Source organism: Pogona vitticeps, chromosome 4 (assembly GCF_051106095.1).
Source record: "Pogona vitticeps strain Pit_001003342236 chromosome 4, PviZW2.1, whole genome shotgun sequence".
NCBI classification, from domain to species: Eukaryota; Metazoa; Chordata; class Lepidosauria; order Squamata; family Agamidae; genus Pogona; species Pogona vitticeps.
In genome coordinates this window covers 132,151,159-132,174,670 of record NC_135786.1, presented here as the reverse complement: position 1 = coordinate 132,174,670, position 23,512 = coordinate 132,151,159, and the positions used below count along the sequence as shown (strand labels likewise).

The following is a 23,512-nucleotide window of genomic DNA, read 5'->3' as shown; positions in this document are numbered from 1 at the left end:
GTGTCGTCCTTTTTTAGAATTACGAGACAAAGATCTTAATGTAAACTTGTGAGTTCATATTCATTTCTATAACAGTCTCCAGTGTGATCCCCCCGTTTTGAATAAATTATTTGAAGAGGCCATGAAGTTGGCTAGTTCTATTTTAGAATATTGTCTAGTCCTAAAACAATAGCAGCAACTTAATGTATTGTGCCTGTCACCTAAAAATAAGAAAATGAAGGCAGTGTGTTTTAGAATAAGCTCCTTCACCTAATTTCACTGAACGGCAATTCTGAACAGTTTAGAAATCACCTACTCCGTGGAAATGAATCTCTGAACTTTTTTTTTAATAAAAATAAACATGCTCCTTTTTTCCAATTGGAAAGAAATGAAGTCTCTACCACATTTGTTATCCAAACTGGTTTAGCTCTTAAAAAATCTTCCCATGTGTTCATTGGTAATGACAGTGGATAGGATGGGCCAGCAAATCCTTCAGGTTAGGAGAGGTGTGTCTGATCTAAGCACAGTTTGTGGAGTAGAACACTGAAATTGTGATCTTATATTCTAATTTTGTTGCTTTTAAATTGGGATAAGCATAAATAGGTGTGCTATTTGCCTGGAACGATTATGCATACAACAGATAAGAACAACTAGCATACTTTGTCTTTGAAAGCTATGTTTTGGTCCCTTAAAAAGAAGGCAAAAGAATGTGGCATAGATAGAAATGACTTCTTTGAAAACTGCTACATCTGGCATGTGCCATAAACCCATTTTAGTTAGTGGGTTATCAGTCTGATAGACTGTAGCAGCTCTGTCTGCTCCTCCTAATATGATGCATTCGGAGATGGATGATTCCGCTTTTGTATGACTTACAGTGGTGCCCCGCTTGACGATTATTTCGTTATACAATGAAATTGTTTCATGATGATGTTTTTGCGATCGCTATTGCGATCGCAAAACGATGTTTCAAAGGGCTTTTTTTGCTTGATGATAATCGGTTCCCTGCTTTGGGAACCAATTTTTCACTTAATGATGATCAGTAAACAGCTGATCGTTGGGTTTCAAAATGGCCGTCCACTGTGCAAAATGGCTCCCCGCTGTGTTTAGGACGGCTTTTTCGCTTTACAGGCACCGGAAAATTGCTGCCCTATGGAGGATCTTCGCTGGACAATTAGGTATTTCGCCCATTGGAATGCATTAACTGGTTTTTAATGCGTTTCAATGGGTTCCCCCCCTGCTTGACGACGATTTCGCTCTACAGTGATTTTGCTGGAACGGATTATCATCGTCAAGAGGGGCACTACTGTATCTCTGCTTAGAATTTTCCCAAAGATTTTCCATACAATGTGGATGTAAAGCTGATGTATAGAAAAAGCTCAGCTGCCTCCTATTCCCTTCCTATAAATAGCTGAAGAGATGAGTCTTCCTAATAGGGACTTAATAGATTACATATGTTTTATTTTTGAATAAATAGTAATCTCTTTTAAGATTTTGAAAAAAAAACTGATGTACTACCCTGATATAATGGAATGTCATGAACATTTGCACTGGTGGAGGCGGAGCTTCGTCGTGGTGCTGCCAGCAGCCTCCGGGAATAGCTCCCGAGAAAAGCTGGAACCGCCCGGTCTGGGGTCCCTCTAGAAATGGGGGATTGAAGGGGAGACCAGGAGAGGTCTCTCTGAAGCAGTTGGTGAGCCCCAGAAGGAAGAAGAATGAGTGGCAACCTGATTTTTCTTCCTTCTGAAAATTCACGCGAGCACAGATCGGAGACAGGAGCCATCTTCGCAGAATAACTATGAGCAACTCCACCCCACCCCCTGAGGAGCGGAGAACAAGAAATACAGCTGAAAATATACAATAACAAAGTAAGTTGAAGCCTTTGATTTATGAATAACCTCATTAAGATGAAAAAGAAATTAGAGTGAAAATACTTGGCCGAAAGAAGATGAGGAGCGGCGAGTCTTGCTTGCCAGCCTGCTTCTTCAAAATGAAACTGATTCTTAAACAGCAGGCTGGGTCAAGGTCGAATTGAGAGACAGTGAGATGGAAAAATCTTGTGTTTCTGGAAAAAAAATCCCAAAGAAAATACCACTGGACAGGCTTTAAGAGACTGAAATTTTGTGAATGCTGTTTAGTCTGGATCTTTCTCCCTAGATTGTATGGGACTCTGATAACAGAATTTTGCCGGGTTTTCGGAGAAGAAGGAATAAGCTTTTGGAAGTAAGAAAATGGACTGTGAATCTCCAGTGAGATGATGTAATCGGCTAGATTGAGGAGCTAGGAAAACCAGGACTGGAGTTTGATGAATGGGACTTTGATAACAGAATCTTGCTGGGTTTTAGAAGGAGGAATAAACTTTTGGAAGCAAGAAAATAAACTGTGAATCATCAGTGAGACAAACGCAACCAAATAGACTGAGGAGCTAAGAAAACCAGGACTGGAGTTCGACAGATTATAAGGATATCTATTGGAGAGACTGACTTCCTGTGTCTGCTGTTTAGTCTGGACTTTTTCTTGGCTGGACTGTGTGGGACTGATAATACTGCCATGGTTGTAATTTAAATTGTTGGGCTAAAAGTTGATCTATATACTATAATATCTGGGTAAGGAGGGGAGGAAGTACTTATCGGAGGTTTATGATGATGGGTTTGGTTTGTTGATAAAATAGTGGAAACTAAAGAGTATTATTTATACAGACAATACTCATTGGAAAGATGGAAATGGTTGCTGAAAAATTAAAATATCCACTGTTGGGGACTTTGTCAGATAAAGAATGGCAGGTTACCATGGAAATGATAATAATAACAGGATTTCAGCAGGTAAATGAGCATCTCAGCCAGATGGAAGATTTGATGAAAGAGAAATCATCAGATGTTAAACAACAGTTAAATGAAACTGTACTAACTCCAGAACTGTTTTTATTGAATGCGATGTCAGGTAACATAGATGGGATGAAGAGTTACCCAGTGAGCTATTTAGCTACAACAGTCAGAAAATGTGATGTTAAAAATCAGATTACTGTCCTGGATTCATCCTTCTCTTCCAAAAACTGGAAGAAAACAGAGCCACGGGAACAAGAGAAGCATACTGAGAAAATATGGGAAGTGACAAAAATGGATACTTTTTCAGGTGTGCTGAATGTATGTCTAAGACAGAAGGAAATTGAAAGAGGGGGGTGTATTTTACAATTGGTCTTGGTTTCCTGATAGTGTTGGAGTAACTTAGATTTAAACTAAAACATAAATATCAGTTGATAGCTAGAGGGTAATCAAAAAGTTTAAAAAAGTAGAAAGTTGGTTTTTTTTATTGAAAAATGAATAGATTGGATGCTTGTATATTCTGTGTTCTCCTATCCTTAAAATCTTTTCCCCATCCCTTCCATTTCCTTACCGTTTGTATTCCCTACCTATTTCTAGTAGTTTAAAAATAAAATATTAAAAAAAATGAACATTTGCACTGGTGAAGGGAAGCTGAATATAGCAGCAGCCGCCGCCAACCAAGAGGTCTCCAAATATGTTGGATGACAGATCCCATCAACCAGTACAGCCTGTGGTTGTGCATAATGGGTATTGCAATCCAATACATTTTGAAGGTGGCAGAGTGGGGGAAGTTGGCTTAGTTGTACTTGACTGGATTCAAATGAGATTTCTCATTTGTTGTATTGCAGACTTTCCGGTTTATATGGACCTTTCTGGTAAGGTTCAGTGTATCATGTATTTTATGAATAATGTATGTGTATTGTGCATATTTTTAAAATCACACTATTAATAGAATATTATTATTAGAGTATGCCACTTTGGGAATTTCAGATGTAAATGCTCATAAATATTTGTAAACAAATGAAATGGTAAGAGTTGGCAATAGGCTTTCTCCCCAGGTCTTCATGCATAGCAGATTCCTCCACTTTCTTCTTATGTGGCAGCTTCTGTCTGTCTGTGCCACAAGGGTGTGTTATTGAGAATGACGACTTTTGTTTGAAAAGACGTGTCATTTGAGGAGGAATGCCAATTGTGCTGGGCCTAGGCAATGAAATGAGGACAACTGAGGACCAAAATGCAGCAGGTTGGAGTGGAGCCTAGTACTGTGACAGGCAAGGAATTAATGGCATTGGATCTCAGGGTGTAGTCTTATAGGTCTGGGCTGTGTACAGCAGCGAGCATCTTTGTCAGGCTATTGCTGAAGCCCCAAACCAGGCTTTTAAGTTCTCTGTAAAACAGTGATTTAGGAACCACCTCTAAAGTCTCTTTATTGAAAGCTCTTTTATACTGAGTTGGACTATTTTTATAATGAGTCAGACAGCTGACTCAGTGGTACCAAGTGTCATTTAACTTGGTGGTGACTGTCCAGGGTCTCAGGCTGAGTCTTTGCCAAACATCTTATTTTAACTGTTGATGACCAGGATTAAACCCAGAGCCTTCTGTGTGCAAGTGATCTTCTGTGCTCCAGCTGAGTTATTTCTTCTCTAACCAAGGTGGATTTGATTTAAATCATGATTTTTTAAAAAAAGATTATATATAAAATTATCATGGATTTTTCTCCACCTTGCCTCTAACTCTCCTGAAAAGAATTGCAAGCTAGTTAATAGGATCAGGTACCAAGTGACGTGAAAGCTTTCTGTCAGAGGCACTGCAGACAATCCAAGGTGGACCAAATATTCACCTTGTATGAGGTAGCTTCTAGTGGATGTAATTACACATGAAGGAAGAATGAAGGAAACCTGAACAATACTTTTTATGTAACAGAGATTTTGTGCCTTCCTGGTGTTTTCCTTTTTATTTTTTAAATTTAATTTAATTTCATTATACACAGAAGATGCTGGATAGAAATTGCTCCACTGTGAGTCCTCTTCATGTGTGTTACTGGATCTAGGCTTAGGTTTTCAAGAGGGCAACCACTGCATTGTGTTAGTGACAGTTGTGCAGGTGCGGTAGGATGCTGAGCACTTATTCATTCTGAAGAGAAAACACTCTCCCCATAGACTACTTCCTGTGCTACTTATTTTTGTTGGTCTCTTAATCTCACTACTTTCTGTCAGCTCTTCCTGGGTTTCTAAGCCAGTCAGTACAACAGAAGACATTCTGGGTGATTTCTTTTGTATATGGAATAAGCAACCCATGTAGATGAAAATATTCTCCAAACACACCGTGCTGTTAAGTTGGAACAATATATTTGATCAGCTGCAGGAGAGGAGCCCCAGGTTTGAACCCAAGAGAATAGGGGCAAAATGGACCTTTCTTGCTGTTTTGTATTAGCACCTGGGCTGAGGGAAAATGGAGGGAGAGACCTGAGAGGCTCTGTCTTCCTCAGCAATTGGCTAATCTGTAGTATGACGTATCCTGAGGGAAAGCCTTCTTCTGCTTTGACTTCTGAGTCATCAAATTGGAATCTTCACAGACAGAGGTGTGGAGGAAAGAGATTAACATGAGATGGCTCTTCAGCAATCACTTAGGAGAGGAACAGGATCCAAATGTGTAATAGAAAAACCAGATGGGGCAATAGAGACACTAACACCCCTTGAGCACAATTCTGTATCCTACTGTGTGTCCACTTGACAGGTGTTCTATCTATTCCACATCTAGTTAGTTTGCTAATTAGAATATCATGGGGCAATTTGTCAAAAGCTTTGCTGAAGTCAAGATGTATGATGTCTACAGCATTCCCTCTGTCTATCAGAGAGATTACCTGATCAAAAAATGAGATCAGATTAGTCTGGCAGGATTTGTTCTTGACAAATCCATGTTGGCTTCTAGTTATCACTGCATTGTTTTCTAGGTGCTTGCATAGTGACTGCTTTATAATCTGCTCCAGAATTTTCCCTGGGATTGATGTCAGGCTGACTGGTCTGTAGTTCCCTGCTTCCTCCTCTTTGCCGTTTATGAAGGTAGGGGCAACATTAGCCCTCCAGTAGTTTGGTACCTTACCCATTTCCTATGATTTCAAGAAAATAGCATACAGTGGTTCCAAGAGTTCTTCAGCCAGTTCCTTCAATACTATTGGATGCAGTTCATCCAACCCTGGAGATTTGAACTTGTTCAAGGTAATAAGCTATTCCTTGACTATTTGTTTATCAATCTACAGCATCAATACTGTCACCTCCACTTGCACTTCACATTTCTCTGGAGGCTCATCGTCTGTTCTTTGGGAAAAGACTGAGCTAGAATAGGAATGGAACACTTCTGCCTTTTCTTTGTTGTCTGTTATCATTTTTCCATCTCTGTTGAGTAGCTGAGCCACTGTTTCTTTTCTTTGTCTTTTGCTATGCAAATATACCCGAAGAATGCTTTTTTGTTGCTTTTAGTGTCTCTAGCTAACCTCAGCTCATTCTCAGCTTTTGCCTTCCTAATGCCATCCCTGCAGTTCCTTGCTACTTCTCTGTACTCTTCTTTTGTGGCCTGGCCACCTTTCCACTTCCTGTATGTGTCCTTTTCTGTTTTCAGGTCTTTCTGAACTTTTCGTGAAACCACACTGGCTTTTTTTTTTTTTTTGGCTATCTTCCACCTTTTTTCTTGTTGGAATTGTTTGTAATTGTTCAGTTAGAACTTCCTTTTTGAGTAACCTCCACCCTTCTTGGACTCCTTTTCTTGTTAGAATCTCCTCCCATGGGACCTTACTTATCCTTGTCCTGAGTTTATTAAAACTGTCTTTTAAAAAACCCAGCATATATGTGTGGCTACACTCTGCTTTGGTTTCCTTTGAAATCAAGAATTCTAGTAGAACATGGTCACTTTTGCCCAGAGTTCCCCTTACTACCACTTCCTCCACCAAGTCATCTCTGTTGGTCAGAATCAAGGATAGCTAGTCCTCTAGTTTCTTTCTCCACTTTTGTATCAGTTACACAAGACAGGAATCTCTTGGAAGGGCCAAACTTGAAATCTCCCATCACTATTACATTGTGTTCCTTTGAAATCTTTGCAGTTTGTTTTTCAAGATTTTCGTCTGCATCCTCTTCTTGATTTGGTGGTCAGTAATAGACTCCATCTACCAAGTTCCTTCTCTTTTTCACTCCAACTACATTGATGCAGATGCCCTCAGTGGGACAAACGAGATTCCCAGTTCTTGTTTGTTTCCTGTTCTCCTGACATTCGTATATAGACACCAGAGATTGTGTGATTTGTGGCCTGCTTTTCTTTGTACATTTTTATGAATGTTATTATTAATATTAATGTTATTATGTCCTCAACTAGAACTGTTTGGTCTGTTCCTTTTATGTGCGTAAGGCTTCATCTTTTCCTCTGTGCTTTTTTTCTCCCCCCCCCCCCTTCCAATTCAGTTTAAAGCCCTCCCAATTAAGTTCTTCATGCTGTGGCCAAACATATTCTTCCCAGTCCTCACAGGTGCAGGGCATCTCTTGCTTAGCAGTCCATCTTCCAGGAAGCTTAGCCCATGATCCTAAAAACCAGATCCCCCACATCGACATCACTTTCGTAGCCAGTCATTCATCTGGAGTACAGTATTTTCCTTTCCCTTTCTATTTCTTTTCCAAGTACTGGTAGGAAGGATGAGAAAACTATCTAGGCCCCAAAGTCCTTAAGTTTCTTTCCTAGAGATTCAAAGTCTGATATGATTTTTTCAAAGTTGCTCTTGGCTGTGTTGTTTGTTCCCACATGGATGAGAAGGAAGAGATATGCATCTGTGAGTTTTATGAGTGATGTCAGTCATTCTGTCACATCCTTAAATCTGTGCTTTAGGGAACAGCCTACCTGGAGGGTTCATGGATCTTCCCAACATACTTCAGTTTCAGCCCCATGCTGTAGGAAGTCTCCTGTTACAACTACTCTTCTCTTTGTCTTGCCTCTGCTTGGCTGAGTTTCAGTCCCTCTCATACACTCCTGCGAAGCCTCCTCTTTTACTGTGTCTGTTTGCTGTCTGCCAAGACTCCTCATCAAGAACCTGAAAGTGGTTTTGCAGTTCTGCTGGTGAAGACAGTGCTCTCCTTCTTTTGCTCCTAACTGTGACTCTTTTCCATTGGGCTTCCTCCACGGTTTCCTTTCTCCTTGGCATTCTCTTCCTCTGCCTTCCCTTGTTGCTGTTCCACCTCCAGTGCCTCCATTGTCTTCTGCTGCTCAAGACTTCTATCAGTGTATACTTCATCTTCCCTTATAGCCTTAAGTGTGGCTACTTGCTGCTCCATTTCTCTCACCTTCTAACATTGCCACCAGTTTGCACTTGCCAGCACCCTTGTAACTTTTCAAACCTTAGTATGATTAATTAGGCCCATTTAGCCATGTGATTGCCACATTTTACTTATGCAGAGGAAGTTGGAATCCTTTTCTTAAATAAAAAGGAGGATTGGATGTGCTTGAGTCCTTCCATTTCACATGTCATGCATGTGGATAAAATACACAAAGCTGTTCTTAAATGTCTCTTTTGGCATTGTTCTTCCAGACTAGCATAGTAAATGGCCCACAACTTCTGAATACTGATGACAACAAACTAGAAAGTCTGAGGTGTGTGGCTGCCCCATCTTCCAAATCAGTTTTTGAGTTGAGGCAATGTAGAATAGCTGAAGCAGTTCATTTGGGGAATGAGAATGGCTGAAACGCCTCGCAGAGGTGTACCTGGGTCTTGCTGACAAAGGTGCAATACACTACCATGTTATGGGTATGTAAGTGTTGAAATATGGCATCTTGGCATGTTAGCTCTACTGAAACAAGCCACTGACATATAATACAAAGTGGCATTCAGAATACCTACTGTTTGTTTGCTTAATTTTTTACCAAACCATGGCAGAGTGAGTTTGGAGACAAAATATACAAGCAACAAACATTTACAGTGGATGAGTATCAAAACGTTTCAACCTAATAAGAAAGAAGTCCAGTTGCCATGACTCATCTTCCAGATAACCTCACCTGGATGATTGATAATCTTCACAGGTACAGAACTGGGTTTTTTTTTTTTAATGATTGGTTGGTTCTTAATTCAACCTCTCTCACCTAGTCTGTGCATAAGAAATTGCTCCAAAGGAAACCATGTACCAGTGCTTGGTATTATACTGGTAATGGAGTCTCTTTGTAAGGAAGTGCAATGTGCAGTAGAAGTAATGTATAGATTGCTCTTTAATAAGGCAGGTTTCTAGTCACATGTGCCCCCCCCCCCGCATTCTGCCTCTACCTTGCCCCTTCCCACATGCAATCTCTTCTTCATGTATATCGTTTTATTCCACTCACTCTTCCACTGTTCAGCTCTTTTGTCCATTCTGCACCTTCCTTCACATAGATACCTGCCCAGCCTTAAGATGTCAGCAGCTCAAATGGTCTTGCAATTAGGATAACTGACAATATTTGTTCAGTCTACTTTTTTATTCATTTTTCTAAGTTCCTGTGTTGTTTGTTGTTGCTGTTTTTTGCAGCACTCCTGTTTGAGGGGGAAATCTGCATGTTGCCTGCTTTAATTTGGTACCGCATCTATATTTCCATGGCCAGAGTGAATGTCTTGATAGGGCATTCACAGAGAAACCCCTCTGAGTTTGAGATTATGATATTGATTTGAAAGAAAAGAATGCAAAAATAGAGAACAGTAAAAGCATACAATCTTTCTTTTTACTGTATTTACTATTTTGTGTGAAGGATAGATACGGTGACAAACTGGTCAGGAAAAATTGAATTTGTTCTTGAATCTTGAAGTAAAGGTTTAATATGCAAAAATCAGCAAGGAAGGCTTTTCACTGTCTGTTAAACATTCTCATCTTCTAACATACATCTGACTCTACATCAAGCTGTTATTAAAGGGATGGGTACAGAAGCCTCGTGGCACAGTGGTTAAAACGCTGTACTGCAGCTAAAACTGTGCTCACGACCTGGGGTTCAAATCCCAGGTAGCTGGCTCAAGGTTGACTCAGCCTTCCATCCTTCTGAGGTTGGTAAAATGAGTACCCAGCTTGCTGGGGGGGGGGGGGCAATGTGTAGCCTGTATAATGAAATTGTAAACCGCCCGGAGAGTGCTTGTAGCACTATGGGGCGGTATATAAATCCAAAAATAAATAAATAAAATAAGAAGTTGTTCTGAATAGCACTCCTTGACAGGCCCTTGTGAATAATAAAAAAATGGGAACTGTCTCTACTACATTCTACAGATAAGTAGCAAATGTTTCTATGTACACATTTTTAAACTCCATGATTGGAGCCACAGTGGTTATATTCTTCTGTTTTCCGATATGTAGGGAAGGACCCATGATCATGTTGATGGATTTCATATGAAGTACCGTATAGTCTGCTGTCCTCAATAGAAGAACAGGCCATCCATCTGTTTTTTTGTTTTTGTTTGAGCTGAAATCCTAAGGTAGGTTCTTTTAGATTCAATTTGTCAAATGCCTTATGAACTTTAAATACTGTATTTTTCCGTGTATAAGACGCTCCCATGTATAAGACACCCGCCACTTTTCTAACCCAAAATTAAGAAATCTAAGTGGGGCTTAGCAAATCTAGGATAAAAAGGATCAAAGTGCTGCAGGATGCTTTCTCCCTTTGTGCTGAGCCCGCGTGGCTTAGCAAAAGGAGGGGGAAAGAGATCAAAGCAATTCCACAACTGCACAGTCATTTTGATCCCTTTCTCCCTTATTCAACCATGGGATTGCTTTGATACTTCCCCCTCCTTTTGCTAAGCCCCATGGGGCTTAGCAAACAGAGAGGAAATCAGGGATCAAAGCGATCCGCAGCATTTTGATCCCTGCTTTCCTTTTGCTAAGGCTTAGCAAGTGGAGAGGAAAGCAGGGATCAAAGCCCTGCAGGATCACTTTGATCCCTGCTTTCCCCTCCACTTGATTTTTCTACTCAGCTTACTTCTGTGTATAAGATGACCCTCAATTTTCAGTCTAAAGATTTTAGACAATAGTCTTATACATGGAAGAATATGGTAAATTACATGACTAAATCTAGACATGTGTTTAATTGTCTTCCACCTGGCCCCAGAGGTACAATTGGATAATTTGTGGTGTGCATCACTGGTTATTGTGGGGTAAAAGCCCCACAAACCTAGATGTACGTTCACAATCAGTGGGGAAAAGGAGAGGCTGAAACATATTGAAAGAGATAATAGCTTGCAAAAGATTGATCCCATTTGCTTTTTCCTAAAGGACGTGGTGCTGCTGCGGGTTAAACCACAGAAGCCCCTGTGCTGCAAGGTCAGAAGACCTGCAGTCGTACGATTGAATCCACGTGATGGAATGAGTTCCCGTCGCTTGTCCCAGCTCCTGCCAATCTAGCAGTTTGAAAGCATATAAAAATGCAAGTAGATAAATAGGTACCACCATGGTGGGAAGGTAATAGCATTCCATGTCTAGTTGCGCTGGCCACGTGACCACGGAAACTGTCTATGGGCAAAAGCTGGCTCTACGGCTTGGAAACGGGGATGAGCAAAGCCCCTTAGAGTCGGACACGACTGGGCTAAATGTCAAGGAGAACCTTTACCTAAAGGACAAAGATGCACAAATAACAGCAAACACTTTATCTCCCTAGTTCAGCAGCAGCAGAGACAATCTTGAGCCCCAGAAGATACAAAGTGTGCACCCATCATGAATGGTCTAGGGCAGTTAGCCAAGAGCATGGGAGTTGTAGGAATTATTATTCTCCAGATAGAGATTTTTGTCTCTCTCTCTCTCTCTCTCTGTGTGTGTGTGTGTGTGTGTCTTTATCTGTCATCAATAGTAAAGGAACTCTGCATCCTGATTTTCCTTTTCTGTTCCCTTCAACCTCTTTGAATTCTGTCAGTTCTTTCTCCTCACATTTTTCTGTTGTTTTGGTTCAAGATATTTTAAAATCAAATTTACAGTATCTGTTAGAGGTCCAGAAAGGAAAGATACTTTGAAAGCTTGCTGAAGAACTCTGTCACCCTAGTCTGCTTTTGCTGACAGGGCAGAAGGGAATTTCTTAGAAGTTATGTTACATAGATGGAAATGGCTTACATCTGTCTGTGGGATAGCAATGGTGATGGCTAATTTTCCCCCCTTTACTTTTCAGCTCCTTGTAGATGTGGCTCAGAGCATTATCTTCTCTGACCAGTTCTGTGTTTTATCTTACCAGGATGTATATGACCATTCTAAACATGTAATGCTTCTCTAAATGCAGAACACATTTTGATTGTCAAGGAGCTAGTTGTGCACAAATAAGTCCTCTCTCTGAGTGTGTACCTTTTTTTCCAGACAAGAATAATGAAGGATGTTGTTGTTTTGTTTCCAATATGCACCTTTTCTGACACCTAGCTCAGGGAGTGTAGTTGAGCTATCTCCAGCTCTGGAGTGGCTCTGCAGATTGCACATCAAAGGTCTCAAAAGTTACTCAGATGCAAAGGGAATCTCCAAAGAATGGTTTAATGATGCCTGTCTTCTCATTAAGTGAAGTGGTAGAACCAAATGTGGAAGCAAGATTTTGTTGCTGGAATGCTTTTGGGAAGAGTTAGATTTTCTGATCATAGTGCCACAGATTCATGATGTTGAAACCCTGGAATCTGTCAGTGATTCTCTTTTGGTATGTAGTGTAAACTTCAAGCAATTTCTCAGTATTTTGTTGAGGGCCCATAAATCAATTAAATTTTGGATGGTTTACTTGGGAAAATGGAAGGAACCTGTTGCTAGTATGATTTTGTACTGAGATTTGGTGGCACTCAGAAGCGGTGAGGCTTGGCAGCCTAGGGCAAGGTCAAAGGTAAGGTCTTTCCTGTCTCTTATTTTGCAGCTACCAAAAGATAATGATCATCAGAGGCAACATGGCATTGCAAGCCAAGATGGTTACTGCTTATTTGTATTTGCACTACTTTCTTCACAGAGGTCATATGATACATAGCCCTCACTTCTACTTTGCAAGACAGTAACTGAAGACCTGAGCCTGCTCACACCCTTGCTTTGCAAAGTGGTAGACATGGTGGAGTATCTGAAGTGTTGACAGGTGCATGTGGCAGAACATTCATGTTGAGAAGGGATCAAATTCTAGCTCAGTTCTCAAGTTCATTAGATGGTGCTTGAGCTGAGTCTCTCTGGCCAATTTCTTAACCTATCTTATAAGGTTCTTGTATTGAAAAAGGCCATGAAAGGTATGTTGTAACTCACCCTGAGCATTTGGCACCCAGTAAAAGCCAACTCCTGCGTCTTATATGCTGACAATATAGTTGGTTTTTGGCTTAGCTAAACATATAATCAATTGGATCCCAGTTATGGTATATTAGAGTCCTGCGAAACCATAAGGAAGTGCAGACTCCATATATCTAGATGTTCAGTTCCTGTCTTTTTAAAAGAACTGAATGGCTATAGCTCTCAGAAATAACACTGATAACTTGTAAGCATCAGTTTGATTTATGATTGGTTGATGGGGTAAATGAGACGAAAATGCTGCAAAGTGGTGGATTATTCCCCCATGAATTCAGAAGCTGTTTCACCCACAGCTGGGCCAAACTAATGAGTGGTATGAGGATGGAATGAGTGACATGGCTAGAGCAATTACTTAACTTCCAAGCCGCTGCGGTACATCCATGGGACTGCCCTTTCTTTTCCTGAGAAACATCCCAGAATTTCTGGAGGAATTCAACACTTGATGTTTTTAGAATTTAGAAATATTTTGATGAAGGCCAAGGCCTCTTAATTGATTAGGCATTCCTAACATGGGTAAACCTTAGAGCAGGGATCAACAGAATAGCCCTCTGTACCTTTCTCATTTTGGGCATGATGTCTGCTGCTGAGTGCCTTCTGTCCTCATAGAAGTCCTTGATGCTGTTTCGAAGGCTGATTTTTCATCATTTCACATTGATGCAGTTCCGCTGGGAGGCTTTGGGCCACGCATTGTGATGCTCCCTAATTTCCTGTACACTAATAAAGTGCCAGTGCAGGTGGAAGTAAACCTCTGTGGAAAGGGAGAGAGCGCTGCTGTTATCTTGGATTTCCAGTTTTCATCCCTGACAAGCTAGATCAGCCCAGCTGTATTGCTGTTTGCCACTGACTTGATCTCTCTTTTCCAAGAGGTTTGTATGTGCCGGAGGGTTAGGAGAAGGTGTGTTGGGGTGCATATTTCGCATCATGTTGGGTTTTGGAGCTTGCAAATGAGCTTTACAATGAAAAGCTTGGCAGTATGTCATACGAAGCCTTACTTCTAGCTAGGAAAAGCATGGGAAGTGGTTGTTCCATCTCACTGTGATTTGGAACAACAGGCCAGAGCAAAGTCATGTAGCCGAACAAAAGCATCCCCTCTCTATCTCACTGAGAGAGAGGGAGAAGGAAAGAAGCATCTCTCGCTGAGCAAGGGTGTGACTAGAGCAAGTGAGTGCATTTGGATTGGTAGAGCTGCTTGTATTAAAGTTGTATTTCAGCAGAGGTTTTTTTTTTTTTTGTTTCCCTGGTTGCATCAAGTTTATGTGATTTGTAACCATTGAAAGTAGTTGTGACTTCCTAGAACAACCATGCTTAGCTTGGGTGTCCTCCCACCATTACATAGTCAGCACAGCTACAGTTTAATGCACCTGAAAGCCACCAGCTTGGAAGGCCGATCTTGGAGGTATCATGAAAGGTGGAATTAAAGAAGGTCAATCACAGTGCTAAGGTAGCTGACCATTTAAACCTGTTGTGTCTTGAAAGCAGTGCCTGTCTCTGTGTGGCAACTTTGGTTGACTTTTGGGATCATTCAGCAAAATGGTATTTTCAGTGTGGGTTTCGTTGATCCTTTTTACAATCATTTTTCAAGAGTCTGAACAGAGTGTGCCTGCAGCAGTGGCATGGACCATTATTGGGTGACGTGAGATTCACGTGGAGGAGGCGTGAGTAAAAGCCAGCCTGTGTGATCACAGAATGAGGTGCTAAACCACCTCAGAGGTTTACTCAATTCCTTTCTCCCTGCAACCAGTTTTAGGCCCCCCCTCCAGAGTGTCTGCATGAGTGGAATAAAGAGAGGAGGGAGTAGTCATTTGTCCATGGGGCGAATGAAGTATCTGAAATTGACATTTTAAGTTGTACTATCTCAATAACCACTCTGGTTTCAGACATCCGTTCTCCAAGTGGCTAGAGAGATAGTGGAATATTCTGAGACTTTCAGTGCAACTTGACATTTTTAAAATGGACACATGTGCATATTTCCATCAGAAGCACATCTGAGCACTTTGGAGTGTGGGAGCACCTTGGAGTGTGGGACCCTAGTATTATCAAGAAACCCCTGTGAGTGAATCAGAAGGTTGTGCCATCTTCAACTATTGCCCCATTCACTTTTTTAAGATGGGGGGGGGGGTCTCTTAAAGTCTTAGATGTCCTGAGATCTGTTTGAGGGTTGTGGGGTTTGGCTCCCAGATACATCAGAACCGCACATCTGATCCTCATCCAGAAATGAGTAAGGGTTAATGCAAAAACTAGTTGCTGATTTTTATGTCCTCCATTCAGAATTTTGTTTTTTATGGATGTGATGCTGCCATTTGTGAACTGAATCTGTGTTGCTTTTGTTTTAAGATTGAACATGGCTATATGTATGGCTTCCGCATTTTTGGTCCAAAGAGACTTCTAGATCATTAGAGTATGAACTACTCTTTTTTTAAAAATGAAACATACAGTAATCAGAGCAGTACAACAATAGAACCAATTACCTCAGGAAGTGGTGAGTGCTCCAAAGCTGGAGGCATTCAAGAGAAAATTAGACAACCATCTGTCAGGTATACTTCAATCTGGATTCCTGCCTTGAGCACGAGGTTGGATCTGATGGCCTTATAGGCCCCTTCCAACTTCGTTATTCTATGATTCTGTTGTTAATGCTATAAATTCTGGAGTCTTTCTTCTGCAAGATTACACTCTTGTGGATTATGCATTTCTCCTTCTGTTTGCTTTGGACTCCCACCACCCAGCTTCAAGGAAAAAAATGATACTGATTTAGGACAGATACACATCCATTTGTATCCCTTCTGGGGTTTCAGATGTGTGTCTTTCCCAGCTCTACCTGTAGATGCCAGGATTTGAACTTGGGAAGGTCTGGAGGCCAAACATAGCTACAACTTTTCCCTTGTGTCAAATGTAGAAACCAGTTGTCACAGAAATTATTTTAATAAATGAAGAATAATAGTAAAACTAATTATAAACAGCTTAATTCAATAATAGCTAGACTTTTATGAATAAGATTTCCTGTAGTGCTGAGATTTTTAATGATGGACAGGTGAATGTTGGAGGTATGAAAATGCCTCTCAGAACTGGGCTTCCAGAAATTGCCACTTTTTGGGTCATTGGTGTTACTTGTGGACCAACTTTGGTTTAGCTCTGTAGTACATGCACATTACACGAGACTGACGATGTTGGCAAACTGAGAGTGTGGAGGGAAGAGGGAGCAGAGCTGACTTTGCCAAAATGGGGCGGGGGGGGGCTAGGGAGGAATCTGAATCTGAGCCACTACGGATTCTGGTTGCATTTCTAGCCAGCTACTCACGCTTCACTAATTTCTCTCTCCTTTTCTGTTTTAACTTTCAGAGGCCGTATGTTACATAGAAAGCCTGCAGGAGATGTAATGGCCCTGAGATTGCACTGAAGACACACTTCATCCCCTCCACATTATTATTATATATATATTGGGTCATTGGTGTTACTAATTTTGTGGTGGTTGATTATTTTCCACAATTGACCCGGGTCTTGTTTTATCTAATCTCTTTTTTTAAAAAAGATGTCTGATCCTGGCTCTCACCAAGACACTGGTATCAAGCCAGGCCTTTTGGAAAAAAGCAACACCTCAGAGGACTCTCAGCCCTCGATCAATTTAGAGAGGAGAAACAAAAGTGGAATCATAAGTGAACCTTTAAACAAAAGCCTGAAGAAGTCCCGTCCACTCTCCCACTACTCTGCTTTTGGTAGCACCAGCTCCATAAGCGAACATTCAGAGAAAGCTGCCCCCATACCCAATGGCAACGAAGCAACTATGGATAAAAGTAATTCTACCTCAAAGCACAAAAACATCTCTGACATGCTGAGCAAATCAGATCTTTCTCCAGAAGGACAGAACATCCTGCAACAGTTTGCTCAGTCCACGGAGCTGCTGAAAAGAGTCGTCCAGGAGCACATTCCTTTGCCTAATGACCATGGGACGGGCCTCTCGGACATGGAAGCTGTCTCAGCTGCAGAAACAATGAACAGCCCGTCCGATTTTCCTTACCTGGGGGCATTTCCTATCAACCCTGGCCTTTTTATTATGACCCCTGCTGGTGTGTTTCTAGCAGAGAGTGCGCTCCATATGGCTGGCTTAGCAGAGTATCCAATGCAGAACGAATTGGCATCTGCCATCAATTCAGGGAAAAAGAAACGGAAACGATGTGGCATGTGCCCTCCTTGCCGAAGACGGATAAACTGTGAGCAGTGCAGCAGTTGTAGGAACCGTAAAACTGGGCACCAGATTTGCAAATTCCGAAAATGTGAGGAACTTAAAAAGAAGCCTTCTGCTGCACTGGAGGTAATTGGGTTTGGTCAGGCAGCGTAATAGCTCCCCCACAGCTGCTCTGTGTGGAATTACAATTCCAGTTTATGAGGACTGAATGTGGAAGTGTTCAGGGGTTTGTATCTGTTGGCAGTTCTTACCTTTTATATTTCACATGGCCTCAGTCTTTATGCAACATAACACATACAGACAGTTATTATTAGAAATTGGAAGAGAAATTGTCCGAGATTAGCCCGCCATCCCATGTTGCCTAGGGTAGTTCTAAGTCCTTACTTTAACTTTTCATATACAGAAGGTCAGTCTGTGTCTGGACTGCATGGTGTCAGGCTGCATGTAGGGACTCATGTATGTAACCTTCTTCACAGGATAACAATAATAATTACATATCATCAAGCTCCATTCCAACCTGTAGTGACCCTTTACAGAGTTTTTTTTTTAGGTGTAGAGTTCTCAGAAGTGGCTTACCAGTCTCCTTATTCTGAGGGCATTCTGGGGCTGTGCAGCTTGCCCAAGGCCATGCAGGCTGGCTCTTCCCCCAATAGGCACAGTGAGGAACCAGATTCCCAGCCTCTACCTCCACAGCAAGGTACCCAACCCATAGAGCTATCTCTGCATATGCAAAGTAGTATTTCAGTGAGAAAGGTGGTAGCCTAAACTTTTCCCAAATGATGGCAATTTGTTCTTTAATAATTATAATACTGTATACAGTGTTTTGACTGTTCATTTCACACCTGCTATCTTGTAATCCGTACAACAACGCTGTACAGTTATGTTGGTATTATTATTCCCTTATTACAGATGGAAGGCTGAAGGAAGTCTGCTTAAGGCCACTTGGTGAGTTCATGGCAGAGCTAACTTTTGAACCAATGACTTTGTGACTTTTAAGTCAGACTTCTGGGCTGCAATCCTATACCCATTTTCCTAAGAGTAACCCATACTGAACTCAGCAGGGCGCAATCTGAGTAAACATGCATAGGGTTGCACTATTGTCCGTTGTACCACCACCATGGTGATATAATGTGGTGTAGCAGAATATCTGCATATATGTGTTTGTCCCTTTTCAGCTATGAGTGAGCATTAGTCAGAAGTGGTACAATCCAGACAAAGGTTTATTACTTCAGATGCTTTCTGTGGTCTTAATTCTTCTCTCTTAGGCAGTTGAAGAGGAGAAAATCCTCAACAGATGTCAAATTATAATGTTATATATGTTTATTGTAGCCAATTAGGTTTGTTTACTTCAAAAAAACTGTAATACTAATCATCTTTCAGTATTGTTAGCATGATATAAAAGAGAAGAGGGCGTTTTACTGAAAAAAAAGAAAGAAAGAAAGAAAAAGAAAGAAAAAGAAAGAAAGAAAGAAAGAAAGAAAGAAAGAAAGAAAGAAAGAAAGAAAGAAAGAAAGAAAGAACTTGATGAACTCAAGGGTCCTTTCTAGTGATCTCTATTGACCAGTTATGAATGTAGGTTATTTATGATTTGGTATTTTAAGTCACTTTATATTGAGACAAACTAGTGGCCCACCTAATTCAATACTTCTTCCTTTAGCTGCTGCTGGCTCAGTAAGGCAATATTGTTTTCCAGCCCAGTTATCCAAGATCTTTTTAACTGGAGACACAGAAGACTGAAAGACCAGCTGCATGTTAAATACATTTAGGGCACTTGGTGTAGGATAATAACTATGTTTGTGTATTGTAGGGCACTCCATTATAATTCTTAAGACTCAAGGTGCTACTTGAGTTATTTGAAAAGTATTTTCTCATTGATAAATAAGCTTATGGAAAATGAATGTCACTGGCCACGGAATCCCACTTACCATGATGATCTTTTGCAGAAAAGAGAGAGTCCCTGCTAAATTGAGCAGGATGGTTATTGTCTACAAGCCTCCTTTGGAGGGGGATGGCATGTGTCCTCACAGATGTTGACCTGCCTTGAATTTACCTTATAGCTAAAATTAATGAAAGTGCCTGCCCATAACCACTGTTAACCGCTTCCTGCCAATAAGATGTGACTTAGTAAAGATCAGTTAAGTCTGCCTAAGCAAAGAGCATCTCCGTGTCTCCCTTTTAATTTGAAAGAGATTGTTCTAAACTCAATGAAGTAGCATGTGACAAGTGTGTCACTTAAGATCTCAAAGGGAAGAATAGGGGAGTGAATAATCAGATGAACCTGAAATGCCAGCAGAACAAGACAAGGACTACCTGCTGCCAATAAACGGAAATGTTCAGAATGTTTAGCTCCTCCAAGTCAAAATATAGATTTTAGTTTGATTATATATCAGTTTCCCCTCTGAAGGAGGGGTCTGTGTTGATAATTCACACCTCACAGTACAGAAGAATGTAAGAATTATGTGTAGAGAGGCTTTTTTTGGAAAGCAGTTCACTCATTTTCCCTTGCAGGTTCTCAAAATTGCTCTGCAAACTATGTCCTGTCTACCCAAGACACAATTCATTATTTCCAAGTGTTATTTATTTTTAGAGGAGAATGAAGAGAGGAGCCAGAATCCAATTACTGGAAGTCCATTGGCATAAAAATTCAATGGTTAATTGCCAGTAGTTAAGAAGCTGGTGCTTGCATTTGGTGTTGTGCAAAAGTTGTGTGACTCAGTGCACTGTAACCCCAAATGCAAATGCCAGCTTCATAACTAGCGCCAATTCACCAGTGATATTTATGCCAATGGAGCTATGGCAGTGGAATTCTTCAAGTGGATTCTAGCCAGTATTTTGAATATATTCTTAAAGAAAGGCAATATAAAATAGTAAATGTTTGTCGGACCAGTGGAACTGTACATGATAGACAAATGTACCCACCAAAGCTATGATGGCTTCTCCTTGTCAAGAACACAAGCAATGCTTACCGAGTTGATCACTGATGATTAAGAAAAGAGAAGTGGTGGCTGAATGATATGCTTAACCCTTTCCTCCCTTGTGTTTTTCTTCCCTACAATGCCTTGTCTATACCTCCTGCCCATCAAGGGGTTCAAGAGGCATTCTGCAGTTTTCCATCTATGTGGAAATACATCTGTACAGATGTGCCTAGATTAATACAACCCACTCATGAGTTCTTTGCTAATTCCGGAGTTGCAAAGTTACCAAGTTGCAATCCAGAGAAAATACCTGTATCATTAAAAACCCAAATCTGTAGCTGTTGCAGAGATGTGTACTCTTGTGTGTGTCTGACACTTATAAGAGGCAGTAAGTAGGAAAGCAGACCCAAGAAGACAGGGAATAGCTTCTCCAAGCTTGAGCTCCAAACACGTGAGAAGCACATATAACATGTTTCTGCTGGTGTTAATAGCTAAGCTAGATGTTTCTGTTGAATAGGGTAACAGAAGATCTTGCATCTCCTCAGTCATTCCTCCATTCCCAAAGAGATGATAGAGAGGTGTAGCACGTATGGCTGCAACTGTTTGTAGCTTTGTCTTTGAGAGAGGTAGGCTCCTTCTGTGGATCATAACCCTTTTTGCCAGATTCTGAGTGATCACTCTGTCAGTTGGGCAGTTGGCTAATGTTTAAAAGAACTGCTACCTGGAAAATAAGTATATTCTGATTGTATCTAATCTATATTTTGTTGCAGATAAGAGGGCTATGGGAGCTATTTTCTGTCTTTGGTCCTTCTTACAGTATTTTCTGTGAAAGCTTTAGACATCACAATTCCAATTGAGACAACATGGTCTTGCACCAAGATTGGGAAAACCTAGCACCATTATTAGCCACATTCAGACTTTTTCAATTAGCATCAGATTGGAATGGATACTGATGAGGAGGCCGGGATTGCTTTGCATGCTGGATTGATATGCAGGATTGGTATCTTTCAAAAACTGCTGTATTGCTAAATTATATTCGTGTTCTAATTTGCTGAATCATTGGTCTGGAAAAGGGGAGAAGGAAAAGTCCATCACTCCAAAAGAGACCCAAACCGAGTAAACTGATTCTGCAGTGCATAATAGGCTGGAATATATGCTTACCTTCTCTGTTGCATTCTGTGAGCATGTGGGAAATGCAAGTATTTGATTACTCAAAACAGTTAATGGGGAGGGCAGTCTTATAGTACTGCTGTGCTAACAGCTGCTATTTGAGGAATAATTTATGTTTCCAACAGCAAAGGAAAAGCATATCTGTAGCTGTAGAAATTAAAAATAATAAGGACACTCATAATTTTCTGTGTAGCCTGGCTGTCAGTGTTACTATCAGTGCTGCCACAATGGCCATGCAAAGAAAGTGCTAAAGAATAATTCCCAGGGGTTTTCTAGATCCTGCCACCAACCCAGATATTTCTGAATCTGATAAACTGAGGAATGTGACAAACCCAGACCTACTGGGATATGTCACACAGTTACACTAAGCTGCCACCAACCATTCCCTATAAGAAGTCACACAGACCAGGGATGGATTTTTAAACAATAAAAAGAATAAGGTTTATTTAAATACACACAGGGAAAAATAAACAATCAGGTGAATAGGATAAAGTAACGTGGCTTATTCTCACTCATACAAGCATACAGTTTGGTTCACACAGAACCCTTAACTTGAAGCACAGACCCTGAACCTATCAGTTCTGGCTAACCAACAGACACCTGAACCTATCAGGTTGGTACTCTGACACACAGAAGTACCCTGTCTGACACACAGACTCCCACAACAGCTTCTTCTTCCCAGCTGCTGCTTCGTCACAACCCAGTGTCTCTCAGCATCTCTCAGTGTGTGTCTCAGCATCTCACACGCTTCACATATTTATACAGTACAGCCCCTCCTCCTGATGTCCCGCCTTCCACTCCCCATAGGATGGAACTTTCCCTCCAAACCCATGACAGACAGGTAACATCAGTGCTGTATGTAACACCTCCCCTCTTTATAAGTTGTTTTGTAGGGGGAAAGCTAACGTGCTTTTCACCAAAAAACAACCTGTATAAAATACACAACAACAATTATACATACCATATTATACTTATACTTACATTCTAAGTTAACCATAGCAATTAAGCATTTAAACATTTACCATATACAATACATCCATTTACCTTTATTCATACAAACCAAATCAAAAACCAGGTACATTTAACTTTTTGTCATCATTATATACACATAGTCCATGTTCTTTCGCCGTCTTCAATCTTCAGGTCTTCTTGATAAGGCGTCAGCAACACAGTTCACTGACCCTCTGACCACCTTCACTTCAAAGTCATAGTCCTGTAGGTTTAAAGCCCACCTCATAAGTTTGCTATTGTGGGTTTTCATTGTCTTTAACCATTGCAATGGTGAATGGTCAGTACACAGAATAAAATGTCTTCCCCAGATGTAAGGCTTGGCCTTCTGGATCGCGTAGACTATGGCCAAACACTCCTTCTCCACGGTTGCCAAATGTCTCTCACCTTTTTGAAGTTTCCTACTCAGGTAGGACACTGGATGTTGGTCACCATTCTCATCCTCCTGGCACAGAACTGCTCCTACCCCGCTGTTAGATGCATCTGTGTAGATGATGAACTCCCGGTCGAAGTCTGGAGCACGCAGGACAGGATAGTTGATTAACGCCTCCTTCAACCTCTGGAACGCCGCCTCACAGTCGCTGGTCCACGGGATGCGGTCATCAGCCTTCTTCCTCGTCAGATCGGTCAGCGGAGCCGCAATCTCGCTAAACCTCGGGATGAACTTTCTGTAGTAGCCCACCAACCCAAGAAATGATTTGACTTTTTTCTTGGTGTTGGGTCTAGGCCAATCACGAACAGCTTCTATTTTGGCCTCCAGGGGTTTTATCACTCCTCCCCCTACCATGTGACCCAAGTATTTTATTTCTGGGCTACCCAGCTGACACTTGCTGGCCTTTACTGTTAGCCCTGCTGCACTTAACCTCTGCAGCACTAACTCCAGGTGTATCAGGTGATCTTCCCAGGTATTACTGAAGATCCCTATGTCGTCAATGTAGGCCACTGTAAAGTCACTGAGCCCTGCCAAGGTCTGGTCCATCAGCCTCTGGAATGTGGCTGGTGCATTTCTGAGACCAAAGCTCAGGACTCGAAACTCATAGAGACCAAAAGGGCTGCAAAAGGCAGTCTTTTCTTGATCCCTGGGATCAATTCTTAATTGCCAATATCCCTTTACCAGGTCCAATGATGAGATGAACCGACAACCCCCTATGGTTTCAATCAGGTTGTCTAGCCTGGGCATTG

General features: G+C 41.2%; 1 protein-coding gene across 7 annotated transcripts in view; it reads left to right on the top strand.

Moving 5' to 3' along the window:
• The window catches only part of CXXC5 (CXXC finger protein 5), a 104,463-nt gene that overhangs the window by 67,662 nt on the left and 13,289 nt on the right, over nucleotides 1–23,512 (top strand). For 3 of the 7 annotated variants that reach the window (XM_020790526.3, XM_020790524.3, XM_020790525.3), the window contains exons 3-4: nucleotides 10,139–10,257; nucleotides 16,394–17,363. In XM_020790526.3, the coding sequence (XP_020646185.1) occupies nucleotides 16,584–17,363 (780 nt within the window). In that variant the 5' untranslated portion in view covers nucleotides 10,139–10,257; nucleotides 16,394–16,583. Of the gene's footprint in view, nucleotides 1–10,138; nucleotides 10,258–16,393; nucleotides 17,364–18,146; nucleotides 18,183–23,512 lie in introns of all 7 variants that reach the window. The other 4 variants (XM_072998404.2, XM_020790530.3, XM_072998403.2 and 1 more) reach the window with 2 other exon arrangements.